This window comes from Astatotilapia calliptera, chromosome 3 (genome assembly GCF_964374335.1).
Source record: "Astatotilapia calliptera chromosome 3, fAstCal68.1, whole genome shotgun sequence".
In the NCBI taxonomy this organism is placed as follows: domain Eukaryota; kingdom Metazoa; phylum Chordata; class Actinopteri; order Cichliformes; family Cichlidae; genus Astatotilapia; species Astatotilapia calliptera.
This window is the reverse complement of record NC_137424.1, coordinates 55803629-55831295: the sequence shown is the minus strand read 5'-3', so window position 1 is coordinate 55831295 and position 27667 is coordinate 55803629. Positions and strand designations below refer to the sequence as shown.

General features: G+C 39.1%; 4 protein-coding genes and 1 long non-coding RNA gene across 33 annotated transcripts in view; 1 reads left to right on the top strand and 4 right to left on the bottom strand.

Annotated features, from left to right (window-relative positions):
- LOC113018210 (uncharacterized) overlaps positions 1 to 27667 on the bottom strand; it is a 47520-nt gene that overhangs the window by 14510 nt on the left and 5343 nt on the right. For 15 of the 20 annotated variants that reach the window (XR_013906211.1, XR_013906206.1, XR_013906197.1 and 12 more), the window contains one exon: positions 24334 to 27574. The exons of 3 other annotated variants lie outside the window; for them this stretch is intronic. The gene's annotated coding sequence lies outside the window, so the exon portion shown is untranslated. Of the gene's footprint in view, positions 1 to 24333; positions 27575 to 27667 lie in introns of those variants that run through there. 2 more of the 20 variants (XR_013906209.1, XR_013906210.1) reach the window with 2 other exon arrangements.
- Positions 1260 to 6330, bottom strand: LOC113018203 (uncharacterized). 6 transcript variants are annotated; one of them, XM_080298597.1, is made up of 10 exons: positions 6213 to 6330; positions 5875 to 5943; positions 4911 to 4991; positions 4686 to 4807; positions 4314 to 4363; positions 3856 to 4206; positions 3689 to 3775; positions 3240 to 3317; positions 2965 to 3094; positions 1260 to 2873 (listed from the first exon to the last, which is right to left on the bottom strand). In XM_080298597.1, the coding sequence occupies exons 5-10, from the start codon at positions 4354 to 4356 to the stop codon at positions 2861 to 2863; spliced, it is 702 nt and encodes a 233-aa protein (XP_080154723.1). In that variant the 5' UTR covers positions 4357 to 4363; positions 4686 to 4807; positions 4911 to 4991; positions 5875 to 5943; positions 6213 to 6330; the 3' UTR covers positions 1260 to 2860. The 6 variants fall into 6 exon arrangements, with proteins under 6 accessions (XP_080154723.1, XP_026017051.1, XP_080154725.1 ...); XM_026161266.2 differs by having other exon boundaries at positions 5875 to 5932; positions 6213 to 6320; XM_080298599.1 differs by having other exon boundaries at positions 5875 to 5932; positions 6194 to 6255.
- LOC113018207 (uncharacterized) lies at positions 9736 to 13372 on the bottom strand. Of its 2 annotated transcripts, none has more exons than XM_080298596.1 (7): positions 13216 to 13372; positions 12479 to 12623; positions 12108 to 12157; positions 11651 to 12001; positions 11480 to 11566; positions 10236 to 10346; positions 9736 to 10003 (listed from the first exon to the last, which is right to left on the bottom strand). In XM_080298596.1, the coding sequence occupies exons 3-7, from the start codon at positions 12148 to 12150 to the stop codon at positions 9870 to 9872; spliced, it is 726 nt and encodes a 241-aa protein (XP_080154722.1). In that variant the 5' UTR covers positions 12151 to 12157; positions 12479 to 12623; positions 13216 to 13372; the 3' UTR covers positions 9736 to 9869. The 2 variants fall into 2 exon arrangements, with proteins under 2 accessions (XP_080154722.1, XP_026017059.2); XM_026161274.2 differs by having other exon boundaries at positions 10278 to 10346; positions 13216 to 13371.
- Positions 15595 to 18367, bottom strand: LOC145425537 (uncharacterized). Its single transcript, XR_013906255.1, has 2 exons — positions 17775 to 18367; positions 15595 to 16069 (listed from the first exon to the last, which is right to left on the bottom strand). It is a non-coding gene; the product is annotated as an uncharacterized LOC145425537 (long non-coding RNA).
- LOC113018205 (uncharacterized) lies at positions 18371 to 25907 on the top strand. 4 transcript variants are annotated; one of them, XR_013906215.1, is made up of 6 exons: positions 18371 to 18543; positions 21595 to 21650; positions 21758 to 22117; positions 23245 to 25194; positions 25280 to 25391; positions 25472 to 25907. XR_013906215.1 is itself a non-coding variant. In XM_026161269.2 (4 exons), the coding sequence occupies exons 1-4, from the start codon at positions 18450 to 18452 to the stop codon at positions 23436 to 23438; spliced, it is 696 nt and encodes a 231-aa protein (XP_026017054.2). In that variant the 5' UTR covers positions 18379 to 18449; the 3' UTR covers positions 23439 to 24199. The 4 variants fall into 4 exon arrangements, 2 of the variants coding, with proteins under 2 accessions (XP_026017054.2, XP_026017055.2); XR_013906216.1 differs by having other exon boundaries at positions 18372 to 18543; positions 23245 to 25005; positions 25082 to 25194; positions 25280 to 25907; XM_026161269.2 differs by lacking the exons at positions 25280 to 25391; positions 25472 to 25907 and having other exon boundaries at positions 18379 to 18535; positions 23245 to 24199.

The following is a 27667-nucleotide window of genomic DNA, read 5'->3' as shown; positions in this document are numbered from 1 at the left end:
CAGTCATTACCACGCAAAGGTGGGCAAAGAACAAAAAAACGACAACTATCATCGACATACCAACCCTCAGCATAAGAAGATAAGGGGGTAAATGGCACAGATGGATCAGTGCAGGTTTGCTACAAACATGTAAGTAAAACATTCTCTATAAAATGTGTTAATAAAATGTGACTATTTAGACATAATCTTTATCACCTCTGTAGCAGATCAGAAAATCCAATATTTGATCTAATCCCTGGAACCTCTTCTCCTAAATTTCATTTGCTGATTTCTCACAGCTCCTAATTTCTCACAGCATACAATCCTCATCAATAGAAGGAAAAATAATTCTTTACTTGATAAAAGACTTACATAAACACACACTAAAAACATATTTTGCCAAAGGTGGATGGCTCAAAGTTATGAGGTTAAGAAGCGAACGCAATATATTGCTGTGGCTAAATAAGAAATTTAATTGACGAGAGCCAAACTTCACTGAACTTAAACTCGAGCGTCGAAAGCAGGAGCTGCATGACAAAAAAAAGCATCTGTGTGTCTATACTAAACAGTGCGCAGATACAGATCTATAAAAGGGCAAATACATCTTTGTATGTCTGTGTGTTTAATCTGATCTTTTGGATAAGATTTAGCTAACATAAACTAATGTAAGTCTATTAGCTAGTAAAGAACGAGCCAAACTGGTGATGTCTCGTTCTTTACTAGCACAATATGGTGCTAAACTTGTTTTTAAAACTTGAACTTCAAGCACCCTTTTCTTAAATCTAGCTTCATAGACCAAGTTATATCTGTGCCAGTTATTTAGAGCATGGCTCAATGGTGTGAATTAGCCTGTGGAGCTTTCATGCCCCCTTTAAGACCCATTTAAGAACAATACTGTGTGCTTTTGGTGCACAACCTGTACACTAAAGCAAGAGCAAGTCAATGCTCTCTGTAAAAAAAATACTTTATTTTACTTGGGGCAACAATATAACAATAAGAGGTGCTTTATTTCTTTAGAAATTAGACACTAATGTTGTAAACTAAGGAAAAATATTACAATCTTGTTATGTTTACTTAATAGTAGGAGATACAAGGATTTATTTTCTGTTTATGCATCAGTATGACCATATGATACTCTTATACAGTGAAGTCCCACTTGGAAAAGGTCTTTCACAGCTCACACGCATGCTTCCTTTTGACTGCACTTGGTTTTTAAACTGTAATCATTATTAACAGTTAATGCTGCTTCCTGTCTTTGAGTTTATTCACCGAATAAAAAATAAGGTGAGATAAAATATGCTTTATTTAATCCAAAAGCAGGGAAATCATTGTGTTATAAATGCCAAATTATTAAAGCTCTTTATATTGAGAAACCGTAGAATCCCTCCACCTTTCTTCTTGCCTCTCAGATTAATGTCTCTGTCCACTCAAAAAATTGTTCACACCATAGTCCAGGAAGTGTGGGTGCAGTGCCTTGTCCATGATTCACATCAAACTGCAATGCGGATTCTGTTCCCCAGTTTTGTTCATATCATTGATCTCTGATAGCTGCTTAGTTCTCCAGTTAGCTTCAGCTCTGAAACCATGTTGTGTTCACTTCAAAGCAAACAGGATATGCACTGCCAGAGTGATGATCTAGCAAAGAGTCTTGACTGCCAAGAGTGTGACAAAAAGAACCAGAAAAACAGGAAGCTTAAGAACACTTGTGCTGGCAGCTGTTGCAGCAGTCTACCACGCAGCACTGTGGGGACTTGACTGACAACTTTTCTTTTTTACGTTTTTCATTTTGAGAATAAGACAACATTTCTAAAAGTCAAAATATTATTTCAAGAACAGAATCAAAATATCTACAGACAAGATGTTTCAAATAAAGTTAGCATTAGTGCCCGTTCATGGCCGCTGTACCCTGTACAATATGCTTTGTGCAATTTAACTGATGAAACTATATATCAAATTCCCTTTTGATAACCATCCATCCATCCATTCGCTTCCGCTTATCCTTTTCAGGGTCGCGGGGGGCGCTGGAGCCTATCCCAGCTGTCATAGGGCGAGAGGCGGGGTACACCCTGGACAGGTCGCCAGTCTGCCGCAGGGCTAACACACAAGGACAGACAACCCTTCGCACTCACATTCACACCTAGTGGCAATTTGGATTATCCAATTAACCTATCCCCACAAGCTGCATGTCTTTGGACGGTGGGAGGAAGCCGGAGTACCCGGAGAGAACCCACGCAAACACGGGGAGAACATGCAAACTCCACACAGAAAGACCCCGGCCTGATGTTGGAATTGAACTCAGGACCTTCTTGCTGTGCGGCAACAGTGCTAAACACCGTGCCACCGTGCTGCCTCCTTTTGATAACAAGTAAGTTATTTCTCTCTGCATATGAACACAATGTGGTAATAGGTACAGAGAAGAAGGACTTTGAAGTGATGGTACAGAAAATTACATCTGTTCTTTCTTCCTTAAACCCCACAGCTGTTATCCCCATGATATACACTGATCTTCATTTGAGTATTTTTAAGTGAGAAAAATACATCATACTGCATATGCATTATATATGAGGAAATTAAACCCTAAATCACTAAATGTAGAATTATTTGCTTCTGAAATATCATTTCTATCAACTCTTAGTTCAAAGGCTCAATTTAGAAAAGACACAAATACTGAAAAAGATTTTCGAAAGCAAAGAATCAGCATTTTAACATCTGATTTTTTTTTTGGTCTTTTTTCATCTTCTAAGTGTAATTTTCTTATAGTGAGCTTTTTTTTGCTGTTGTTTATTTGTTAGTTTGTTTTTAACATTAGCACAACTGGAGCAGGTAAGAAAGTCGTTGTTGGTTTGACTCATTTGGTCAGGGACACAGTAGCGGTGTTTCATCATGTTGTTGATCTGTAATATACAACACACAACACCACAGTCAGGCAAAATCAAATGCAGACATAGTCAAACATGTAGATGCAATAAAAGTTTGCCAACGTACCGTTTTAAACCATCATGAAGAAATTTTATTAAAAGTACGATGGTTCCTGCATTTGCAATAATTAAAACTACAGCCAGAACAAACAGCACCGTTTCCTCCTGACTTGTCTTTCTTCCCGCCAGTTGTGGATCTAGAAAACAAAGGATTGTTTTTGAAAACAGTACATACAGTAATGAGTTCTCACCCTGCATGCTGTAACCTCTACTTTCTGTAACACATGCATGGCTTGTACTGTATGTGCCCCAAACCCCCCCTGCATCATTTTCCTGAATTACCTTCAGCATCACCTGCACTCAAAATCTTCATTTTGTCCACCTTTATTTTCCTCACATTCATGTACAGAGACGCAAAACCTGAAAAGAGAAAACTAAATTGTGACATATTGATTTATTCAGTGAAAAATGGAAGTTATTGTTTTAATTGATGTGTTTTACAAAAATATTTCTGACCATCTTCTTTATGGATGAGAAATGTTCCACACCAAAATAAATATTTGAATGTTACTTTAAGTTTTATCTTTATTACATTTCTATAGTTTTTTCTATAACTTTTCCTGTCAGTGCAAATCATTGTGGAGGTTATCACAACCGTAATGAAGACTAGACATTTTTAAATTAAATAATTCCACAATTTACTATAAATTTATGACACTGAACTTTTTAGACGAATAAAAATAAAATTTATTGAAACACTCTCTGAATGCAGCTCCTCAGATCTGATTTACCTTTTGGTGGTCCAAACATTGGAGGTTTGAGTGAGACATCACTGCTGTCTCCATCAGAAGTTCGACCCACACTCAAATCAAAGTTTTCTGAGGATGAAAATCTGAATGTTTGTTCATCTGCAATATAAATACAGCCCAGTCCTAAAGAGATACAGGAGTCAACTTACCATTTGTCTCGAGCCTCCATCTCTTCAGGCTGTCGTCGTAGTCGGCAGCCACGTCACACCTGTAGCTTCCAGAGTCTTCAGCTGTGACTCTGGACAGATGAAGTCTGATTCGTCCTCCTCTCAGAGCGTCTCTGTCAGTCTGAACTCGTCCTGCAAACTGCTCATGCTGAGACTCAGAGTCCTCCACTCCTCTGATCATTTTAAACAAAATCTTAGTGACGTCTGAGTGGAAAACACACATCACGTCAGCCAGAGACACGTCAGCTTGGAGCTGACTGTCCAATCTGATGGTGATGTTGTCGTCCTCCTTGGCCTCAAAGACAGTCGCAGTCCTTTTCAAAACAAACGTCCCTGTTGAGAAGACACCACCTCATTATTGTGTGTTCATTTATCCTTTTTTATTTAATTATTTATTTGAATTTACCAAAAGATAACTGTGTCTAAATGTGGACACTCACAGACAGAGGACGCCAGGCCGAGAAACAGAAGGATCCTGATCATCTTCTCTCTGTCAGAATGAATCAGAGGAAGAACGTTTTAATAAATATCTTTTTTTTAAAAAAGACAATAGAAATAAAAGTGAAATATTTCACATTTTTCACCAGCTTAAAAACCACTGAGTGATTTCCCCACACAGAGTGTACACAGACACCGTTTCTGTGCAGCTCACCAGCACATGAATTAATGTACGTCTATGATCCAAACCATGATCATAATTCTGTGCATGTTTCAGCTACGAGATTTAAAATGGTCTGTTGACATCAGAGTGAAGTGTGTTTTCAGTATTACTCCAATAACATGTTTAGATGTTTTTAGGCTTAGTTTTCTACCTGTTCTTGCGTTTCTCCGTCTCTGGCAGCTGTCTCTACGAACCATGAGCTCCTCTCTACGAACACGGAAGAGCATGTAAAGTTTTCCTGTTGACTTTACTGGGTGCATTACACTTAGTGACCTGTGAAATTTAAAAAGAAAAAATATCAGTGTTATTGATTTTCATTTCATCACACCTCACAGACAACAAAACTGAACATTAGGCAACAACGATCGGTGCTCACCAGAAAATTAAATGAAGTAAATTCAGAAGGCCTCAAAGGGACAATCAAGGTCACGTGCTCACTGTCGGTTGAAATCTCCTTCTTGAAATTTCACAAAAATATATTTAATGAACTTTTTAGACAGATTCAGATTTATTTTGATTTATTTTGTTGAATTTTTTTTAACAATTTGTTAAATGGTTAATATAGTTTTCTATATCCAGGGGTGCACATATCCGCAGGTGCGCATTAGCTGTCAAAATAAAAGACGCGCACCAGATAAGAAGTTGCAACGCGTGTTTGCGTGCATAAGATTTTCTGGAGGAGGGCAGACATTTTTTTAGAACTCCTAAAGATGTCGAAGAAGCTCCTTTAAGTAGTTACTCTGGAGTTCCTCGACCTCCAAAGAAATGTCAGAAGGATTCCGAACCGCAAAAGAAGCGCGTATTCTCGGAAAAGTGGTTGCAGGAGGCAAATGATGAACGCACAGAGATTTGGTGCAGAATATGCCGTGAAAATCCCACTCTAGCGGACAAAAACAGTGCCTTTTATATGTACGCGAACGCGCGTTGCATCTTCCTATCTGGTGCGTGTCTTTTGTTTTGCACATAAACATTCAGTTTTCTGTTTTATAGGAAAAGCCACAAGCCTCGTGTTTTTGACAACAACAACAACAACAAAATCATTATTATTATTATTATAAACTCTTATTGACACTGTAAACACCGCTATGCCGCTGTTTACTTCATGTTGCGCACTTTCATAAAACCCCCTTTGGGTTTTCATGTTTTGTATCACATGAACCAACTAAAAGCTGTTTGTCTTTCTCTGTCCTTTTTCTGTGAGATATTTGTTTTGTTTTGTTTTTATCCTGTTTCCAATCTGATGAAAATGAGCCCACGTAGCTTATTTAAACAGTGAGTGCAACAGAAAGTAAACAACAGGAGCACACACGTTCACACAGGATGTTTTAACGTCTACTTACTTGTTTGTAAGAGAGCGATCGGCGATCTGTCCACTTTCTATCACATCAATTATATCAACTGATGATCAGCTGGAAGAACAAACAACACTCTGAATGTTTCGGATGAAGCAGAATACCACGAAGTGTTCAAACTGTTAATCCCAGTCACATCCTCTTTACAGACTGTGATCAAACGTGTTCATTATCGGACATGTAACATTTTAGTCCTGCTACTTTACAAAGGCATTTTAAGAAAGAGATAAAAACGTAATAATGATAAATAAATATCAACTGCAGTACAAAACAAGGAAGAATGACACAGAAACACAGCAAAACATACTAAAAGATCAAGTTCATACTTCTGTTGTCTCCTCTTCTTCCCGTTGGTAGCTTTTTATTCGCTTCAACGCGTCGATACTGCGTTTTGCTTCAGTTCTATAATAACACAACATAACTTATGTTTTAGTTTCACTTTCATTTTGACTTAAAGCACAATGACTCATGTCAGTAAAAGCTGGATCAGATCAGCTGACAAGCTGTTGCGCACTTTATTTAAGTGTCAGAGTCTCACTTGTTATTTTAGGAGGTTTATTTGGATCATCACAGGCTAATAAAGTGTTTTTGGATCCAAAAACTGTTTAAAAACTTTGTAAGGAAATTATTTTCACATAATGATTTATATTTATATAATTTATAACTCCAAATGTCTGCAAAAACAAGAGTAAGGACATCGGGGGTTAAAGTGACAAAAGAAGCAAATGCGTAAACAATCTTTCTTTTCTTTCACTTGTTAACATGTGACTGCAACACTGAGTTATTAAAGAAGAACCACACACTGCTCAAACATGTCCTGAAATGAACTCAACTCACTTTAAAAATGGCTTCTTTATTTATTTTAACTCTTAATACCAGAAGCCTGGAAACATCAGAATCAACATTAAAAAAACAAAACAAAAACAAAACATCAGGCAGAATTGGTGTCTAAATGTAATATGTTAGCTCTGAATTTCCAGAAATCAGCATGAGGATATGAGGTTGATGTTAATAAGGTTGAAAAAATCATATTCTGAATCACTTCAACAAACACACAATCACATTGGATTTTAACCTGAACACTGTGACCATAAACTGCAGTGTTTCACCAACGTAAACATTAATAATACAGAGTTAAGTCTAGAAACAGGTATCGTCGTTAGACTACAATTAACTGAGTACCTACATAGGCAAACCCAGCATTTTGACTATGTATTGTTGTCTCATGACTTTTTCTTTTGTATCAGCTGCTGTACCACTTTATATTTAATGACATCACTTTGAAATAAATAAAATCTAATTTTGTGAAAAGACATTTTCCCTCCTCTCTATGTCTTTTGTCTTTTTCTTTTGATCATCTTTAGAAGTATTGAGCACTCACTGTCATACACTTATCGTCGAGGCTCCGCTGTGTAGCAGGCAGAGTGGGATCCAAATGTGAGGCTCGGAAAGCAAGACAAAAAACCCAAATGCACTGGTGTTAATGTAAACATAACATAAGGCAGAAAAAAATCACACAACAAAAACCTAACTGGACCCACATGAGGAGGACCACACAGGTCCATCAAGACAATTTTCCCAAGAGTCAGATCATGCAATGCCCTGAGAAACTGTGTGGATGGTTGGAAGGATTTCCAGGAGAAAGCCTCCCATCTCTAAAAAGAACACAGCCACACAGCTAGGTTTGCAAAGTTGGACAAAACACATGAACAATGCTTTTTGGACAAATAAGACCAAAGTGGGGATATTTCTCCGCAACTGATAGCCCCATGTTCAGAGAAAACCAAACCAACACAAACAAATCATACCAACTGCCTGTGCGGTGGTGAAAGGGAATGATTTGGGCTTGTTGTTCAGCCACTGAATCTGTGCACAATGTAGTCACTGAATCAGCCATGCACTCTCCTGTGTAACAAAGTATTCTACAGCCAAATGTAAAGCCATCTGTCCAAAAGCTAAAACTTGGCTTAAACAGGGTGATGATCCCAAACACACCAGCAATGAATCAAGAGGCTGCAGTGGCCCAATCAGACAAGACCTCGACTGTGTAGCGGGACCTCAAGCAAGCTGTACATACACAAATGTCAGCAAACCTCAATGAACTGAAGCAGCAGTGCAAAAAAGATTAGGTTAAATCCAACAATGTGAGATACTGATAAAGTCATACAGAAATCAATCACTTAATGTTAATTGAAATCCAGGAAGCAGTTTGGTGGAATAGAGACTTATATATGATTCATTTCCAACTACAGCATCAGTATTCTTGTCAAATAGATGCTCTTCTTTAATAAACAAGATAGATACATGTTTATTAAATTTTAATTATAGCTATTATGCCATTTTGTTTTGTTTCTATCTTGAGTTGTTCTTTGTTCCTTTATATGGATATTGAGAATTCTTTTATTCAATGTAATGACTGAATTTATTTTCCATTCAACTGGAAAATGGCCCAGTTTATTGATTTATTGTCTTAGGGCAGGAGGGAGATATTTTTATGTTGTTACATTTCATGTTTTAGAACTTCATTCTCTTCCACTTGTCCATACCAGGGTCATGAGGGTAGCTTGGATAGGCCCTATTCAGTGTAATTCAGTTTTATTTATATAGCACCAAATACGAGCAACAAGGTGCTTTATATTGTAAGGTAAAGAACCTACAAAAATACAAAGAAAACCCAAACAACCCCAAAATCAAATGACTATATGGGTAAGCCTGTGGTGAGGCAAGGTAAACCCTGGACGGGTTGCCAATCTTAGCAGGGCTGTTTAAAAGCTAAGTTTAAGTTTCTTACATTTAAAATGATCATTTATGAAGAAAATGGAGTGTCTGTTATTTAGTATTATGTTTTTTTAATTGTTCATTCAGAGAATACAATCTAAATTTCAAGAATAACATGGACTTAGATGAGCCCCGTTGTTGACCTTGTGTTATCATTCTCTGTAGGTTTATAATTGCACAGTCCACAAACAGAATCTTGCTCATAAAAAGTTGGACACAGCCCTGCACCACAGGCCTTGGAGTCCTGTCATACTGGTTTCTGGACATGTGTACTGTGGGTACTCTTGCCACCTGTTTGTTATGTGACAGTGAATCCTGAAGCATTGGCAAGTTTATTGGCATTGCCAGGCATGACAAAATAAGAATGAACAATGAAGGTAGGGTTGGACCTCAAAGAGATACTTTGTGTTTTCTGGGGATCTTAAAAAATGGTTTCCTGTCCCAGCATCCAACGGGTATCTGAGTGTCACATCTGATGTAGTGTTGTTGGATTTTAAACATATTGTTCAACAAACTGTGTCTGTTCAGAAGGGAAAATAACACATGTAAAATAATATTTACATGTCATTCTTTCAATGTAGATCTTATTCTCAAAATCAACAATTACAAAAAGATAATACTACTCAACAACCCAGCCTAAAATTATAGTGCAATTGCAGCGCTGGGGTGGTTAAGATCAGTGTTTCTGTTCTGGGATCCTTTTAAAGTACTGCAAAGTCAGTGACAAAAGAGTGCATGCAGTATAATTTGAAACTGCTGACTCCATGATCTGCTTTACTTACATATATTTTAAAGAAAAAAAAGTATGTAATGTATTTGGGAAATGGACACCATAACTCACTGGGTCTATTATGTTTTTTTCTAAAATAATTTGTTTGACTTAGAGCTAAGAATCAGTGTTGTAACATCACATATGACTTTTCTGTTTTTTCCTCGTTTGAAGGAAATCTTACAGGTGCAAAGATTCCTTTTCTTTTACTTATATTTTTTATTTTTGTATTTATTTTTTAAGCACAGCAGTAGAATTAAATTAAATTAAATTCACAACATTAACAGGCAGGGAAGTCACTGTTGATTTAAGTCGTTTTATTACAGTGTGGACGTTTCCATGTGGTGTTGAACTGTAACAATAAACAGGACAGTCAGACTAAATCAAACGAGGACAAATGAGTCAACCATTTCTATCCAAAGTTTGCCAGTGTACCTTACCATCGTAACAGGTTACAAAGACCTCTTATGAAAAGTACTACAACTCCTGCAGTTGCCACATTTAAAAATGCCATTAGAACAAATAATGAGATTATTTCATGACATGCCCTTTCTTCTGCTGCCTTTGGACCTGCGTGGAGAAAACAGACCATAAAATAAACAATTTTATCAAAGCCAACAAAAGGGACGTAACAGTACAGGCACAGAAATCAGCCAATTGTGAAACACAAAAAGGAACAAATCTGGAAACTAAACATTGTATTTAGACTTTAAGGTAAGAATTGGGCTTGTTGTGCAGCAAGAAAGCTCTGTGATGTCACAGTTGGCAAATCTTTTTGCAGTTGATCAATGAGTAAACCCACCACCGTCTTTCAAAGGAAGTCCTGAATTAACTTCAGTATCACCTGCAATCAAAACTTTATTTTTGTCATCCACCTTTATTTTCCTCGCAATCATGTGCAGAGACGCAAAACCTGTCCAGATAAAACAAAGGTAGAAACAGGAAAACTTAAACAATAGAAACAGAAATAATAATAATAATAATAATAAACTAGGTTCAAAAGTAGATGTAATAAAAAGACAAAACCAAATACATCAATCAAAATGACATGCATCTATTCACTGAAAAAAAGTAAGTTGTTATTCTTTGTTTTGATTAATAAAGCATGAAAAACTTGATTATGAATAAGAAATTCTGCCTAAACGATAAATGATTGCATAATGTACATCATGTTATTTAAAATTATATATCTATAACATGTATTTCCCGTGAGATGTCGCCCTGTGTTCATTACATGCTTGTTTGATTGCATGGCAGCTATCACAAATGTGATGAAGTTCAGACAATTTTAACTTAAATATGTCACGGCGGGGTAGTGAAGCAGTGGACCCAAATCCAGACAGAGAAGAAGACGGAGCGGAGACTTGAACCAAAAGCGAGCTGTTTTATTTAGGCTGGTAAACATGAACAAAGGCAAAAACAGGAGCAACAACTAAACTGGAACCCATACTGGGAAAACTAAAAGACAACTGTGACGAAACATAGAGACAACTATAAAGACTATGACTGCTATGATTTCTATGACTCGGCGTGGTAACACAGACGTTCTGACAAAGACAGGCTAAACACACACAAGGGATGATCAGAGGAAGTGGAAACACATGGGGAAACAGCTGACACTAATGAACATAATGACACCACAGGGGAACTATAAAACTAAGCACACTGAACAAGGGAACACTAGACTTCCAAAATACAACAGGAAACACAGAGACGCTGGCATGACATCACAAACCAGACAACATGAAATACGCAGACAACAAATACATGACGAACTACCTAGAGAAGACCAGAACAGACTTACAGAAGAGGACCTAGATGGACCTAAACTAGAATACACTCATCTAAAACCTACAGAACTACACATATATTTATAATAAAACACACATTTACAAAAAGCACTCAAATTGCTGGGTCACAGACCCAGCCCCTGACAGAATAATTCCACAATTCACTGTAAATTTTGAACACCAAACCTTTTAGACGACTAAAGTGTGATGTGTTAAAAAGGGTACTCAGAACTGTGGATAAAGATTGGTGATTTACCTTTTGGTAGTCCAAATATCAGAGGTCTGAGTAAGACATAAGTGCTGTTTCCATCAGAAGTTCGACCCACACTCAAAACAAAATTTTCTGAGGATGAAAATCTGAATTAATGTTTGTTCATCTGCAATATAAATACAGCCCAGTCGTAAAGAGATACAGGAGTCAACTTACCATTTGTCTCGAGCCTCCATATCTTCAGGCTGTCGTCGTAGTCGGCAGCCACGTCACACCTGTAGCTTCCAGAGTCTTCAGCTGTGACTCTGGACAGATGAAGTCTGATTCGTCCTCCTCTCAGAGCGTCTCTGTCAGTCTGAACTCGTCCTGCAAACTGCTCATGCTGAGACTCAGAGTCCTCCACTCCTCTGATCATTTTAAACAAAATCTTAGTGACGTCTGAGTGGAAAACACACATCACGTCAGCCAGAGACACGTCAGCTTGGAGCTGACTGTCCAATCTGATGGTGATGTTGTCGTCCTCCTTGGCCTCAAAGACAGTCGCAGTCCTTTTCAAAACAAACGTCCCTGTTGAGAAGACACCACCTCATTATTGTGTGTTCATTTATCCTTTTTATTTATTTATTTATTTGAATTTACCGAAAGATAACTGTGTCTAAATGTGGACACTCACAGACAGAGGACGCCAGGCCGAGAAACAGAAGGATCCTGATCATCTTCTCTCTGTCAGAATGAATCAGAGGAAGAACGTTTTAATAAATATCTTTTTTTTAAAAAGACAATAAAAATAAAAGTGAAATATTTCACATTTTTCACCAGCTTAAAAACCACTGAGTGATTTCCCCACACAGAGTGCACACAGACACCGTTTCTGTGCAGCTCACCAGCACATGAATTAATGTACGTCTATGATCCAAACCATGATCATAATTCTGCACATGTTTCAGCTACGAGATTTAAAATGGTCTGTTGACATCAGAGTGAAGTGTGTTTTCAGTATTACTCCAATAACATGTTTAGATGTTTTTAGGCTTAGTTTTCTACCTGTTCTTGCGTTTCTCCGTCTCTGGCAGCTGTCTCTACGAACCATGAGCTCCTCTCTACGAACACGGAAGAGCATGTAAAGTTTTCCTGTTGACTTTACTGGGTGGGCTAAAGTGACACTGTAATGCACCTGTATTACAATGACCTGTAAAAGGAAAAAAGAAACGAAAAACAAGTTTAGCTCATCAGACCGGACAGGATAAGGTGACCCTGAATCCTCTCTTAGTTATGGAGCAGTAGGCCTAGGCTGCCGTGGGATTCCCATGATGCATTGCATGTTTCTTCTTCAGTCACCTCTGTTTTGCTCACTGTGTTTATACACCTCCTGCATTTAATTATTAGTTATTATTAATCTCTTGGTGTCTTTTACAGCTTGTCAAATAGTCACGCAATAATAGTAATAGAGATACTTTTATTATTATTATTATTGTTATTATTATAGCCTAAGCATTAGTAGCACTGTAGACACCACTGTGCCACTGTTTTCTTCCCGTTGCGCACTTTCATAAAACCCCTTGTGGTGTTTCTTGTTTTGCATCACATGAGCAAACTAAAAGCTGCTTTCCTGTCTCTGTCCTGCTTCTTCTGTCATGGTAGCTATTTGCTTTTGTGACGCTGCTTGAAACTGATCATGGTTTGCCCACATACCATACGGTCTTTTTTTAAAAGGCGCCTGCATCAAAAAGTAAACAACAAAAGCACACACGTTCACACAGGATGTTTTAAAGTCTACTTACTTGTTTGTAGGAGAGTGACCCGCAATGTGTCCACTTTGATTTAATAAGCTGAAAGAACAAACAACCGCCTGAATATTTCAGATAAAGAAGACGCTTCAGCTCACTGTTAAACCTGTCTATTCAGACACGTGACAAACACAAAGTGTCCAAACTGCTCATTCCAGTCACACCCTGCTTTACAGACTGTGACTAAACATTTACATTACAGTAAAACAGAGATGCCATTTTTTTGGACCTGCTACTTTACTACCTACACTTAAAGACATTTTATAGATAAATAAATAAACCATGCACATAAAATAACAGGTGCATTGTTTAAATGAAAAAGGAACACAACAAAGCCTACTCGAGAATCAAATGCAAACTCTTGTCGCTTCCCCTCTCAGTAGATTTGTATTCAGTTGGCTTTACTTTCAAGCATAAGAACATAAGATAACATATACTCAGCACTTCTCCTATCAGTGAGGTGAGGCATTAGTGGTAAATGACCGCTCATGTCTTTGTTTATGTTTCATCTCTTCTTTCAGTTTTAGTTAAAGGTCAATAACTCCACTGTACCAGTGAACACAGCAGTAAAACTGGATCCGAGCAGCTGACAAATTGTTACGCACTTTATCAGCCTCTTAAGCCACCAAAGAAAAACATAAAGCAGATCCAATGAAGAGTAGATATAAATAAAATCATTGTGGTTTTATCAACGTAGAAACAAGAAAGCCTTCTCAAACATGAGAGCGCTTCTTGTTTTCAGTTTGCTTTAAAATGAAGCTTTGAATCAATAACTGTTCAAGGATATTTATGACACTGAACACACGCCACAATCTGAATTTCAATAAAAGTGACTTTGGGTGTATGCTTGTTGTTTTTTTGCTTGTTGATTTTTTTATTAATGATCATGTCTTTAGTCTTACACTTAGTGTTGCTCAACTGAATGCAGGACTAATCACGGCATTTGACAAACTCAGCAAGCACTGGGCCGTGGCTGGATCTATTTTCCTGGAGCAGCCTGAAAGTTGTCTGCATACTTTAAAATGGCCCTATTTTCAAACTTACTCTAACATATATTTGTATACATTTGTATATAGGATAAATGATAAGGGTGAGTGCACAAATCCCTGTCGAGGAGCAGACCTGGTTGGACAGGACTCTATTTAGCTGGACTCTTTGGGTCCTGTTAACTAAAAAGTCAAGAATCACACCGACAAGATTTTTATTCATGTTCACAACATTTGACTACAACAAGTGGTTCACTAAGAAAACTCAGCTGACCTCCAGCTCAATACCTGATACCAGACCGTGACCCCACCATCGCAAACCTGCATCTAACATGGCAGTAAAACTAAAACCAGTACCTGACTCTTTGTCGTGTCTCTGGATTCCCCAGCAAATGACTGAAGGCACAGAGAGGAGGGTAAAAGGTGTTCCAACAAACTCAGAGTGATGACAATATCTCATCTTATATTTCATGTTGGGGTTCTTACATTCACAGCATGGAGCAATTTTTACACACACAGACAGTGAAGGTCACACACTTGAAACACAACATAGATACTTGAGGAGTCGCTAGTCCCTTATACTAGTGCCTGAGGAGGCTGCAGTCATGTGTACTGTAAGCGCTGCTGTCACCAATTTGCTTTGAAGCTGTTGTGTAATTGCTGAAGCAAAATTCCTGTTGGTGTCTGTATGCATGACAAACTAGACCATGAATAGATGCTTTCTGTTTGTACTGATGGAAACTCTGAGACGGATACAACCTCAATTTCAGCTTCAAATAAACAATGTTTATAACATCTATATTATATCTATATCTAGATAGATAGATAGATAGATAGATAGATAGATAGATAGATAGATAGATAGATAGATAGATAGATAGATAGATAGATAGATAGACAGACTACAGTCAGTGTAGCAGAGGCAGGATTTGATACAAGAGAGCATTACAAGAGCTTGTAATGAAGCACTAGCTTCACTATTGAGCTGAGTTTGGGTGGGGCGCTCAGTAATGACATTTCCACACTGTGTTGAGCTTTCTAAGCTCAGATGTTTGGAAACACTGCTCCAAGGTGTGGTCGGGTCGAAACACACGTCATGTAAGCATGGCTAATTGCGGTATTGGGACTTCACTCAAGTTTCAACATGTGGTGTACCTGCTGCTTCCAGGCAGGCGAGGCACGGGGAATAACCTTTTCTTTTATGAACCAGAGGGTTTTTTTTGGGGGGGGGGGGGGTTTAACGCCGCACACACATGTAAGGAATAAAACAATATCTGATCTCATTATTGTTTTTGCTGTGGATTGTAAAGATCAATACAGACTGTTCAATCCCTGAAACCCAGAGTGTCATTAAATAAATATTGGCACGGAGAGAGAGAGAGAGATGTGCTCTGTGCTGTAAATTTATTAAATGATCTGAAAAGAAACTTTCAATGTCACAATAAAAGAGGCAGACATTTCTCAGTTCTATTTTTCTCTATTGTTCCTACTTTCAATAGAAAATGCTCTATAAAGTGTGTTGGGAAACCCAGCAGTACCACCTGGTGGTGAAGAAGTTAATTACAGTCACAAGACCTGTTGCCTTTCCAGCTCCGATTTAATTGCTGACTCTGCGGCTTACCGTACACTGGACATTTTCTTCTACCACACACACACACCCCATGCATATACACCCCATGTCCAGCATCATTTCTATGAAGAATAAACTATTTAACCCTGACATCCCTTCTCCTGACCCCGATCCTCGTGTTGGATCCTCTAACAGGAAACTAAGTCCATGCTGATTCTGCTTCAGCCAGCTGCACTTAATGTTTGAGTTTCCTCCACATACGGCTCAGTCAGAAACTGAAGGACGATTCATCCTGCAAAAAAGCAAGAAAAAAATCCATTAATTGCACATGGTCTACTTCGTACTAACTCTCAAGAAAATATTAATATTATTATATTTTTTTATTATTCCAACTGTTGTAACGTGAAATCTCATACATGCAGGTTCAATCTGAATAAATCATGCCCATGTCACCAGATATGGCTTCCAGAGCAGTAATATACTACTACTACTAATAATAATAACAATAATGAAGTTTCTTTATCCTACTTGAACAACCTCTGAATGTGTGAGGTTGAAAAGCTGTTGGTCAGTGTGAAATGGACTGTCGCGATTAAATCCGGGCGTGTTGCCGCTTGTTATAAATAGAAGCATCAAAAACATCCATTCAGTAGCAACAAGTATCAGCCAAGATGTTAATCCTGCAGGCGCCTCACCTGCTTGGAAGCAGCAGGTAAGCGAGGCCACCTGGCGAATTTGTGGTGGAGTGCACCAAAACCGCAATTAACCACAATCACGTGACCTGGGTGTTTCCAACTATACTTTGGAGCCGTATTTCCAAACACGACACAGTCTCATTGTTAGTACAGCTTAAGGGAATTTAACAGAGCAAAAACAAATCAAAACCTAAGAGTAAAGTAAACTAAAAACACAAACAAGAAATTCAAAACTGCAAAATTGTCTAACACTAGAGACTAAATTTAAAAAAAAAAGATAGTAAATAAAATCAAACAAAAAACATCGAAGAATAAGTTTGATTAAAAACCCAAAGTACCTGAAAAATAAGGGGAAAAGGAATTGAAACCGGTTACAGCCAGTTAACTTCACATTAGTGATGTGTAAGTCGTGAACGAAATGGCTCTTAAATTTATTTAAAAGGAAGAAGCTGAAAATTGAAATAGTTAAAAGTTGAACTGTGAATAGTTCGTTTTTGAGATATGACTTACTTATTACATTTTATGTGGAGTGAATAAATAAAAGTATATTTATGGTGGCCCCTAGAGACAAAGCACGTACAAACTCCAAAACACGTACAAAACACAACAGAAGTGCTCCAGGATGCTGGGTGCAGTGTTGAGCTTTTGCTACCTAGTGGCTACACAAGCCAGCAAGTACCAAAGACCAGATTTTGGTGTGTGGTAGTAACAGGTAAATGAACATTTTTTTAAAAAATTATTTGAATATATATGAGTGCTTGTGTATAAATACACAAACCATACAAGTATGCTTTCAATTGTGTAATTTAAATGATCTAGGTAGCTGTGTTTTGAAGTTTGTATGTGCTTTGTCTCTAGGGGCCACCATCACTACACATACTGTTTCCCAATTACGATGGAAACTGGCATTTGAACGGCTGGTGTTCTGGGAATCCATCCTACCCGTTGTTTCTGAAATTAATTCATGAAATTAATTCAGTGCCAAACCATCCTACCTTTGTCAATGTGACCTACAAGCATACTTTAACAGCTAAAATTTAGTGGCAAATTGTCCTACCTTTGTGAATATGAGCTAGAAACACACTTTAACAGCTAAAATTAAGTGCCAAACCATGCTACCTTTGTGAATGTTACCTACAAGCATACTTTAACGGGTAAAATTAAGTGGCAAACCACCCTGGCTTTAAGAATATAAGCTTCAAGCATACTCTGATGGGCAACGTTAAGTGGCAAACCGTCATACCTACTTATATTTGTGCTGGAATTCCTCTGTGACTGCAGAAATGTGCATAAACTACTTACGGTAGGACGTTTTGCCAACGTAGAAGGTTGTCAGAACACCGGTTTGATCAGCCAGATCTGTTATTTGTCTCACGCACATTAGACAAACATTGTGAGTGTGGATGTTTTCCTAGTGCCCTTGAAAACAGCTGAATCGTAATAGATCACGTCAGTCCCGACCATTCCGCTTGATGCCCAAACAACACTGACAAAGGCAACCTGAACTCTTCCTTGTGTTAATAACAACAGTTAACCCTTTCACCTATACAGGAATACAAGCACATGGATAAATCAGATGTACACGAGGGCACGCGTTGTCTTCCCCGATGTGTAAAAACTGTAAAAAGTTGCCTCTCCAGCGTCACCGAAAAAAAGATCATAAAAAATAAACTTTTAGCTCATGTATCTGTTATACAAAATAAGCTTAACAGTGAGTTTGGACAAAAATGAATTGAATTTGTGATATCCAAATAACCGGAATATCAAGAAAAGCGGAGGAAAAAAAGAGGAAAAAAGAAATAAAAACTCAGTCGAATTAGTTAAGAATGACTTGATTGGTCGATGGATGGCAACGTTTATAGAGGGCGGGGCTTCACTGCCCCGGGCTCACTGAAGACGACAGCGGTATATCTGAGAGAGGAAATCATAGGAGCACGGAGTTCGTTTTTGTGCTACATTTGTGTGTTTCCTTTTTTCATGTGTGAGGATGTAGCTCCGTGCTTCACTCGCTCAGCAGCGCCAGAGTTTTATTCCCACGGTGCCCTGTCCACAGTCATCGCACGGTAAGCGGGTAAGCGCTTTTTCTCAGTGATTTCTTGGTCATTTTCACCTGCAGTGTCTTGTACTTCTGCTCTGAAGGATGCTGTCTTTTCACTCATTCATTAAACGGTTGGATCGTCTCAGTAAGGAGAGAAAAAAAGGACTTACATCGATGAGGAAAGGATGTGCAACAGGTTTGGATTGAGGATAGAGGTGGAAATGTGCCTGCGAGTGAAGGTGGTGTGTTGAAGAGGTTGGATGGGGTACTTTGAGGAGAATGAAGAAAAATGAGAGAGAGGTGGGGGAGTAGTGATGGATGACGGTTGGTGATCCAGGAAATGCAAAGTGTTAATAAAGAGGAAGTGAGGGCAGCTGTGAAGGGGATGGAGAGTGGAAGTGCATGTGGCCCAGATGGCAAACCTGTGCAGGTGTGATATCTGGCAGAGAGAGAGAGAGAAAGAGAGAGAGCAGTGGAGTTTTTGAACTGACTGTTGAACACAATCATGGAACAAATGTGCTGGTGCTGATTTTCCAAGAGCAAGGGTGATGTGCAGAGCCCAAGTAAGTACAGGTGGCTCAAGCTGATGAGCCACACCGTGAAGATATGGGAAAAAGTTGTTGATGATCAGTGAGCAGCAGGCTTCATGCCAAGAAAGAGCTTCTTGAATGCAGTGATGATGAAGAGGCTGACAGATGAGGTCAGGCAATAGTGTCCGTGGACTGTGATGTTTGCAGATCACATATAGTGATTTGTAGTGAGAGTAGAGAGCAGGTGGAAGAAGCCTGGAGAGGTGGAGGGATGCTCTGGCTAGAAGTTGAAAGAAAGCCAGTAGAAGTAAGTCAGAGTACGTGTGTGTGAATGAGAAGGAGGCGGGTGTAACAGTGAAGGCAGATGAGTTTTAAATACCATCCAAAGCGAAAGACAAGAGAAGCGAGGAAGTGCGTGCAGGAAGGGTGGAGTGGGTGGAGACGAGTGTCAGAGGTGATTTGTGGGAGAAGGACCGCAGCTAGAGTGAAAAGACATTTTTCTTTTCCCCATATAAATATGTTGTTCTCCCAGCAGCTGTATTCAATAATCAGAGTCAACAAGACCAAAGAAGGAAATGTGCCTTTAGTACAGTAGATGAAACATTTCATTCACTTCCTGTTTCCTAAAACTGTACGCGTTGCATTAAAAAGCACACAGCCATTACCCATTTGTGTCGACACCAAGATGTGAAGCAAGAACGGGAATAAACTTTAGTAATAATGTGGTTTACAAATTTGCAATAACAATCATGCAGTGAGAAAATAGTCTTTTGTTTATGTATATGCATCTGTTATCCTTTAATATTAGAGGAAAAAAATACTAATCTTTTTAAGAACTGAGAGGAATCCAGTGTGAGGTGAGGGGAGGAGGGGGCATGCAAACTCCACAGAGAAAGAGCGAGCAACTGTTTTTCAGTTGTTATGGTTTTAAAAATAATTTAGAAGCAGAAATAAAAGAAAAGTCTAAGGTTGTGCTGCAGGTTTCTGCTGCTAAAATATAACTTTGGATTTCTACAGAGTCAAACTAAAGCTTTGGCAGCAGCCTGCTGCTGCTGCTGCTGCTGCTTTCATTTCATTTGCCTGTCAAATCAACACAGAGAGGCCTGATGAACTCATGTCTGTGTTATTGATGAGAATTATTAGTTATTATTAATCTCTTGGTGTCTTTTACAGCTTGTCAAATAGTCGCAGCAGATGGCCCCGCCCCTCCCTGAGCCTGTTTCTGCTGGAGGTTTCTTCCTGTTAAAAGGGAGTTTTTCCTTCCCACTGTTGCCAAAACACTTGCTCATAGGAGGTCATATGATTGTTGTGCTTATGCTCACTTTGTAGCATAAGGCACCTGCCTTATGCTACAAAGTGAGTCTGTCTAACCCAGGGTGTCTTCCCCTTATCTGCATTAACACTGCCCGCTATATGGGCCCTGATTTAGGGATAAGCTGTTTTCTAGTTTGGGCTACCCTTACCCCCTTCCTGATGTCATCCTCCCACTGTACCTGTCGGCGGATGTAACTCACTGTGTTACGGCCTAATGATGATTTTTGAATTGGTTACCTCTGACACATAAGTCCCAGCTTTCCCAATCCTCATCACAGCTAAGTTTTGCTTATAATTTAAATATATATTTTTTAAGCATAAAAGTTATTCACTCATCACTAGAGGGCCTCCGTGATGACCGATCACTTTGAAATGGGACCAACGCACTGAACAAAGAAAAGAGAAAAGACAGTATCGATTGCACCACATTCATATCGATCTGACACCAATACCAGTGTCGACATGGATACTATTAATATTAATATTTCGATCTATCTGCCGATCCCTACTATGTACTGAGCGCGGACTAAGGCCATAGTAACTTTTTTTCTCCCAGAGGCTGAAGGGAATGATGCTTAGTGTTGCACAGCTGTGGTGAGTGACATTATAATAGCTCTGTGGCTGTTTGAGTCTCTATGAACTTGAGAAGCCAAAGCTAGAACGTGTTGATATATTTTTACTTTTCCAAACCTACCTCAAGTGCTTTGTTTTGATGACTTTTTTTGTAATAATCTTTGTCCTAGATTTTTTTTTTTTAAAGTTGATGCTAACATGTTACTTTAACAAGAAGGACCTGAAGCACACACCGAAGTCAAAGTCGAGCTATATTTATTTGCAGCGTTTGCTACCTTTGTTGCTTCACACACCAATCCTGTCAGGTTCTGTTAACCTACTGAAATACAGAATGAATGACCAAGTGATGATAAACAGCTATGTGGGTCAGCCTCCCCTGAAACCACACCCTGAACCTGCTGCTCCACCCCATCCCTGCAGCTGAGTCATAAGCCACACCCATCATGGTTGCATAAGCAGGATTCTGACTTCTACTGAAGTAAAAAGACTAAATATTTTTTTCAGCACTTGGTGACCGAGTTAACGTTACTTCTAACAAGATCATGAACAGGATCAGATGTTGTGATTAGTGAATGAAGTCAGACTGTAGATTTTCCTTCTTCTAGCTGTACTGACTGACCTTTGACCTCATGTGTTGATGACTCTTCACCTCTGTCTCCTCTCACAGGGAGAAGATGATCTGCAGGATCCTGCTGCTCATCATCCTCACCTCATGTGTCTCTGGTTAGTTTACAGCTTCACTTTATGAACTCCAAATAAAGCTCAACAACAGATTTGTTCCAGTTCTCAGTGTGTCTGCTCCTCTCTTTCCCTCTCTGTCTCCTCAACAGGATCATTTGTAGTCAATGTGACACAGACCTCTTATCAGGCAGAGGAGAACCACAACATCACACTGGAGTGGACGTTCACCACCAAACCTGACAACTCCACAAACTCTGTTTCCATCATCTGTCAACAGATGACTAATTATGAAACCTCAGGCTTCTATCATGTGTCCAGTGGTGTTGAGGTGTCAGAGTCTCAGGATGCAAAGTTTTCAGGACGAGTCCAGAGTGACAAAGACGCCCTCAGAGAAGGACGAATCAGACTTCAGCTGTCCAGACTCAGGACTGATGACTCGGGTCTGTACCTGTGTGAGGTGAAAACCGAGTATGATTATGGCTTTGACTACTGTCGACTCAGCATACATGGTAAGAAGATTAAAGCAGTACGAATTACTCCATCTTGACATTCAGAAACCAACAAAGAATATTTGTTTTCCTAAAACAAATAATACAATCAGTTTTTATTCTAAATATACATTCGAATAACACTTCTTTAAAAATAGCATAAATATATAAAAGCAGTACAAATAGTTTTTATAAAGATTTAAAATTAGATGAAGTTCCTCCTGCCTGTGCTTTAAAGATCGAAGTAATGTAAATGTTGAAAGCATAAAGTCTGCAAATAGCTGTATTTTTTTTCTATCTGAAGGATACTGTGTCTGCATGTCAGAACCTTGAAAGGTTTTTTTTTGCCTTTTCAAAGCTGGACAAAAGAGTAGAAAAGACAATTTCCAATGTTCAAGGCACAGGTGTCGAACTCCAGGCCTCGAGGGCCGGTGTCCTGCAGGTTTTAGATGTGTCTTTGATCCAACACAGCTGATTTAAATGGCTAAATTACCTCCCCAACATGTCTTATAATTCTCCAGAGGCCTGGTAATGAAGTAATCATTTGATTCAGGTGTGTTGACCCATGGTGTTATCTAAAACCTGCAGGACACCGGCCCTTGAGTTCGACTCCCCAGGTTAAAGGGGTTATATGCAGAAACGGCCCTAACCAATCTGGCGCCCTAGGCAAGATTTTAGGTGGCACCCCCCTACATCAGCAGTGTAGTGTAATGTTGTAACAAATAATATTTCTATTAAATAAGCTTTACTTTGCATTTTAATTAACGTGGGATTATTTTTTGTATTTAGAAATAATAGTACCAACTTTTTTTTTTTCAACATTTGTGGCACTGGCGTGGCGCCCCCTGATGGACGGCGCCCTTAGCATTTGCCTATACGGCCTATGCCACGGGCCGGCCCTGGTTATATGTCACTGTACTGATATACAGTTGACTTGTTGGTTCCCTTTAACTTCATATTTACCAATTCTGCAATATAAGAGAGCAGCAGGGCCTGTCAGTAATCTTATTGTTCATCGAGTTCTTTGTGCTCCAGTTGTTATCAAAGTTTTTTGTTGTTTCTTTCTTTATGATGTTTTCAGAACAGGAACTGCTAACAGCTACCAATGATATTAAAATATTCTCTCTTAATTTTTCTCTCCTTTGCAGCAGCTGCTGTTCGTTCCAAACCTCAGGGATCAACTTTGAGTCCATCAGCACACACCTGGATGCAAAGGACGGTCCTCTACACTGCACTGGGATTCGAACTGGCAGCTTTACTTGGCTTTGCAGTTTTACTGGTTAATCGCTTCTGTGCCTTAAGATGTCGTACTCGGCTGAGAAGATACCAAAATTTCATTTAAATGTTTAACAGGAGCTTTGTGGTGTCGTTTTGCACCAAGAGAAACTAAAAGCAGGACTTGGAGGGAACCATCAGGCAGAAAACCTGAGGTTCAAGAATCCAAGACTGTGTAATGTATGTTTGAAGTATCAGAAAGCCTCATTGTGATATGAAGTGCATATTATGTGCTCATGTATCACTGCAGAAAGGATGATGGGGTAGGTTATGCTCCCATGTGTGTCCTGTTTATTATTTCTAAGCTGGACACTCATCCTGCCACCAAATGGGAACTTTAAAAAGAAAACAAAAAAAAACTTTAATCCACCAGAGGATTTAGCCTATAAATGTGCTGTTTTCCTATCAGCTGTATTCAGTGGTTAAACTTTAACAAGTGCCTGGACTCAACAAGACCAAAGAAGGAAATGTGCTGTTATTTAATCCTGACAGTAGGGACTGGACTTTGTTACGGCAGATAACACACTTCATTTGCTTCCTGTTTCCTCAACGTGTATGTGTTCCTTTAAGGAGCACACTGTCACGACCCTTGTTTTTACAAACAGCAATAAACTTTATTAATAACAGAGTTTACAAGATTTGCAATAACAAACATGCAGTGAGAAAATAGTCATTTCTTTATGCGCATACAAGAGTTAGGCTTTGTTATTAAACTTTGATACATGCATATTCCATAAACAAGGGTCTCAGGTGAGCAGATGGTTCAGTGTTTCATTGCTTATGGTTTTAAAAATACTTTAGAAGCAGAAATAAAAAAGTGTAAAAGTCTGCTGCAGGTTTCTTTTCCTAAAATGTAACTTATGGTTTCAACAAACTCAAACTAAAGCTGTGGCAGCAGGCGGCTGCTGCTGCTTTTATTTCATTTCTCTCTCAAATCAACACACACAGGCTGATGAACTCGATTTCTTTGAGCTGGGCCCTGTTTCAGGAAGCCGGTTTAGTGGAAAAACTGAGTAAGTATACCCTGAGTTAACGAAAACTCTGGGTTTTCGGTTTCACAAAGCGAGTTCAGATGAAGCCTCAGTGAGTCACTATGACGACACACGCCGTGAAGCTAACCTGCCCCCTAGCAGGTTTACTACAACTAACCCTGACTGTCTCCGCCCCTTTGTCGGAAACCTGACAGTAGGAAGTGTCAGACATGGCGTGCCCCTTCCTTGAAGAGCCAGTAGATCGTGAAGCCCAAATTCTCCGCAGAGCTCTCCGCCGGCAGAGAGTGATCAGAGCGCGTTTGGACATTTTATCATTTCCTGACGATTTCCTGTGTGAACGTTACCGTTTCTCAGCACAATCTATAATTTATTTGGATAACATCCTCAGGCCATATATTACGCATGTGACACATCGTGGACATGCTCTCAGTTCTGTACATATTATTTGTATTGCACTTCGGTTTTTTGCAAACGGGAGCTTTCTGTATAATATTGGTGACGCTGAGCACGTTTCCAAGGCTACCGTCTGTCGGGCAGTCAGGAATGTTACAGTTGCACTGAAACGTCTCCTGTACTCGTCTGTGGTGTTCCCCGGTCACAGACCCACAAGATTTATCAAAGAGGGATGCCACAAAATTGCAGGTATCAGGATGACCAAAACTTAATTTATGGTGTGGTGATACTTGGACTACTACTTAAATTTTACATTTATTTTCAGGGTTCCCAGGCGTGATTGGCTGTATAGATGGCACTCACATTCCAATCATTGCTCCTTTAGTAAATGAAGGAGACTATGTGAACAGGAAGTCTTTCCACAGCATTAATGTACAGGTACATAGTTCCCTGTAGCATTTCAAACTAACAGATTATTTCATCATAGTAATGGATGCTAATGTGTGTTCTCTGCACTGTGAAGATCATATGTGATGCTGCCAACATTATCACAAATGTGGAAGCCAAGTGGCCAGGCTCTGTCCATGACTCACAAATATTCCGTGAATGTACACTGAGCACAAAATTTGGACATGGTGAGTTGAGAATACTTTAAAATATATAAAGACCAATTGCTTCAGGGACATTTGAACTGAAGTGTATCCTTCTGTCTTAGGAGAGTTCACTGGCTACTTGCTTGGTGATAGGGGGTATCCATGTTTACCCTATTTGCTTACCCCTTACCCTGACCCTGAACCGGGCCCACAGCAGTGATATAATCTGGCTAATTGCAGGACAAGAGCCAGAATTGAAATGACTATCGGAATGCTTAAGGCCCGGTTCCAGTGCCTGCAAAGACTCAGGGTCACCCCAGAAAGGGCATGTGACATTATTGTGGCATGTGTGATTCTTCACAACATTGCCACAATTAGAGGAGAACACTGTCCTTCTGAACCAAACATCAGCAGTGATCCAAACCATGAACATGCTGACCCTCGCACGGACATACAAGATGGAAGCGCAGTCAGAGACACCATATGTCACAATCATTTCTTTTGACCCATCACCTCAACATGTTGAAAGAAGAATAAACAGATTTTTTGTTCAACTGGCTTTATTGGTCGCCTGTATTTCCTGTACACAAAGTATTAAAAGATGTAAACCTCATAAAGTGTCTCTGTTGCTTCCTCCTCTGTAACAGCTGTCAATGTTTCTTCATTATTTTCCTGTAGTAAAGAAATAAACAACATTGCTGTTCTACTGTAAACTCATATAATCTGTGGAGTATTACTCACAACTGCATGTTGGTCTGGCTTTCGACCTCAAGCGCTGTGAAATACATTGACCGCGCCTTCTTTCCCTCCGTCTCCATGGTGACTCGCTTAATCTGTGCTCCGCTTATCAGGGCTTTATGTTTCCTCGTCCGCGCGCTTCACTTGGGGTTGACGCAACTCCGCGTTGATTGAACTAATTGTTATCAGCCTTTCTGAAACCGAATATTCCGAGTTGGACAGTTCGGGGTTACTCAACCCTGAGTATCGTTTTTCACTCTGAGTTTTCTAAACCGGCTTCCTGAAACAGGGCCCTGGAGTTCGTGAACTGGAGGAATTTCATATCTCATGCCCGATGCTTTCTTCTTGTTTTAAATCCAGTCTAAACTTTGAACCACACTCAGATTTCAAGACGCTGCCTGCAGGACACAAATCATGTCTGGAAACAGATTCTGAGGTCAATATGAGACGTTGTTCCTGCATGAAGATACAACATACAGTTCTTTATGCATTATGGAGGAGGAGCATAACAGCAACAAGAATTTCATCAAAATGATTTAGGCATGGATAGATTTGTTTTATAGGGAAAGAAAAATATCCATGAAAATAAGTATTTTCCTCCACTTATGGAACTAAGTGAAATTCACCCTCTTGGCCAGATGATGGTGCTATAAGCTCACCACTTCACTGTATCCAATCAAATATATTATTATTATTATTAGTAGTAGTAGTAGTATTAATAATAACTTATTATTATTTTATGGAACTTATTGCAAACTGCTTCAGTAAAACACCCTAAACAACACAATAAATATCAAACAAAATAAAAAAGCAACACTAACCAAACCATATCCATGTCAGTTAGGACATGGAAGAATTCCTTGATCTCTCAAAACAAGTTTAAAATTAACATTACTTAAAACAGTAATATGGGGGTTAAATGAGAACGTCAAAGATGTAATGAAATTTATAATAAAACAGTAAATGTTTGATCATTGTTTCATTCTTTACACATCGGAGGAAACAGCTGTAGTTGGGGCAGCTGTGGCTACAACTGTAGCTTGCCTCCACCAGTGTGTGAATGTGAGAGTGAATGAATAGTGGCATTGTACAGCGCTTTGAGGTTCTCGAATATATAAATGCAATCCATCATTATTATTACTAGTTATGTAACAGTCAAACCAAGTGTGGCACAAACATAATGAAACAGAAAAACTACAGTTTTCTGTTTTAGATCATAAACTGCTGTCTGACATTTCAAACAGATGTTATTGGGAGAGAGGTTCATGTCTATAAGTACATCTGAAATGATGTGTCCTCATAGGAAGCGGGTCCTTTAGAAAAAGTCTCCTTAGTCCTGAAGGGTTGTGTCTCTAAGGCACTCCCTGCTGGGTTTTGTGGCTTTTTCTCCTTTCCAATAATCACAGAAACTACAGCAGCTACTCCCAGCCCCAGACCAACGTACAAGCTCATGCTTGACAGTGTCAGTCTCTGACGTTGATCAGCTGCTGTTGTAAAAAACACAGAGACATGTGTTGCCATTAAAATATATATTATGCATCTGTTATGAAAAGCAGTAATGGCCTTATTATCCTCAGTGG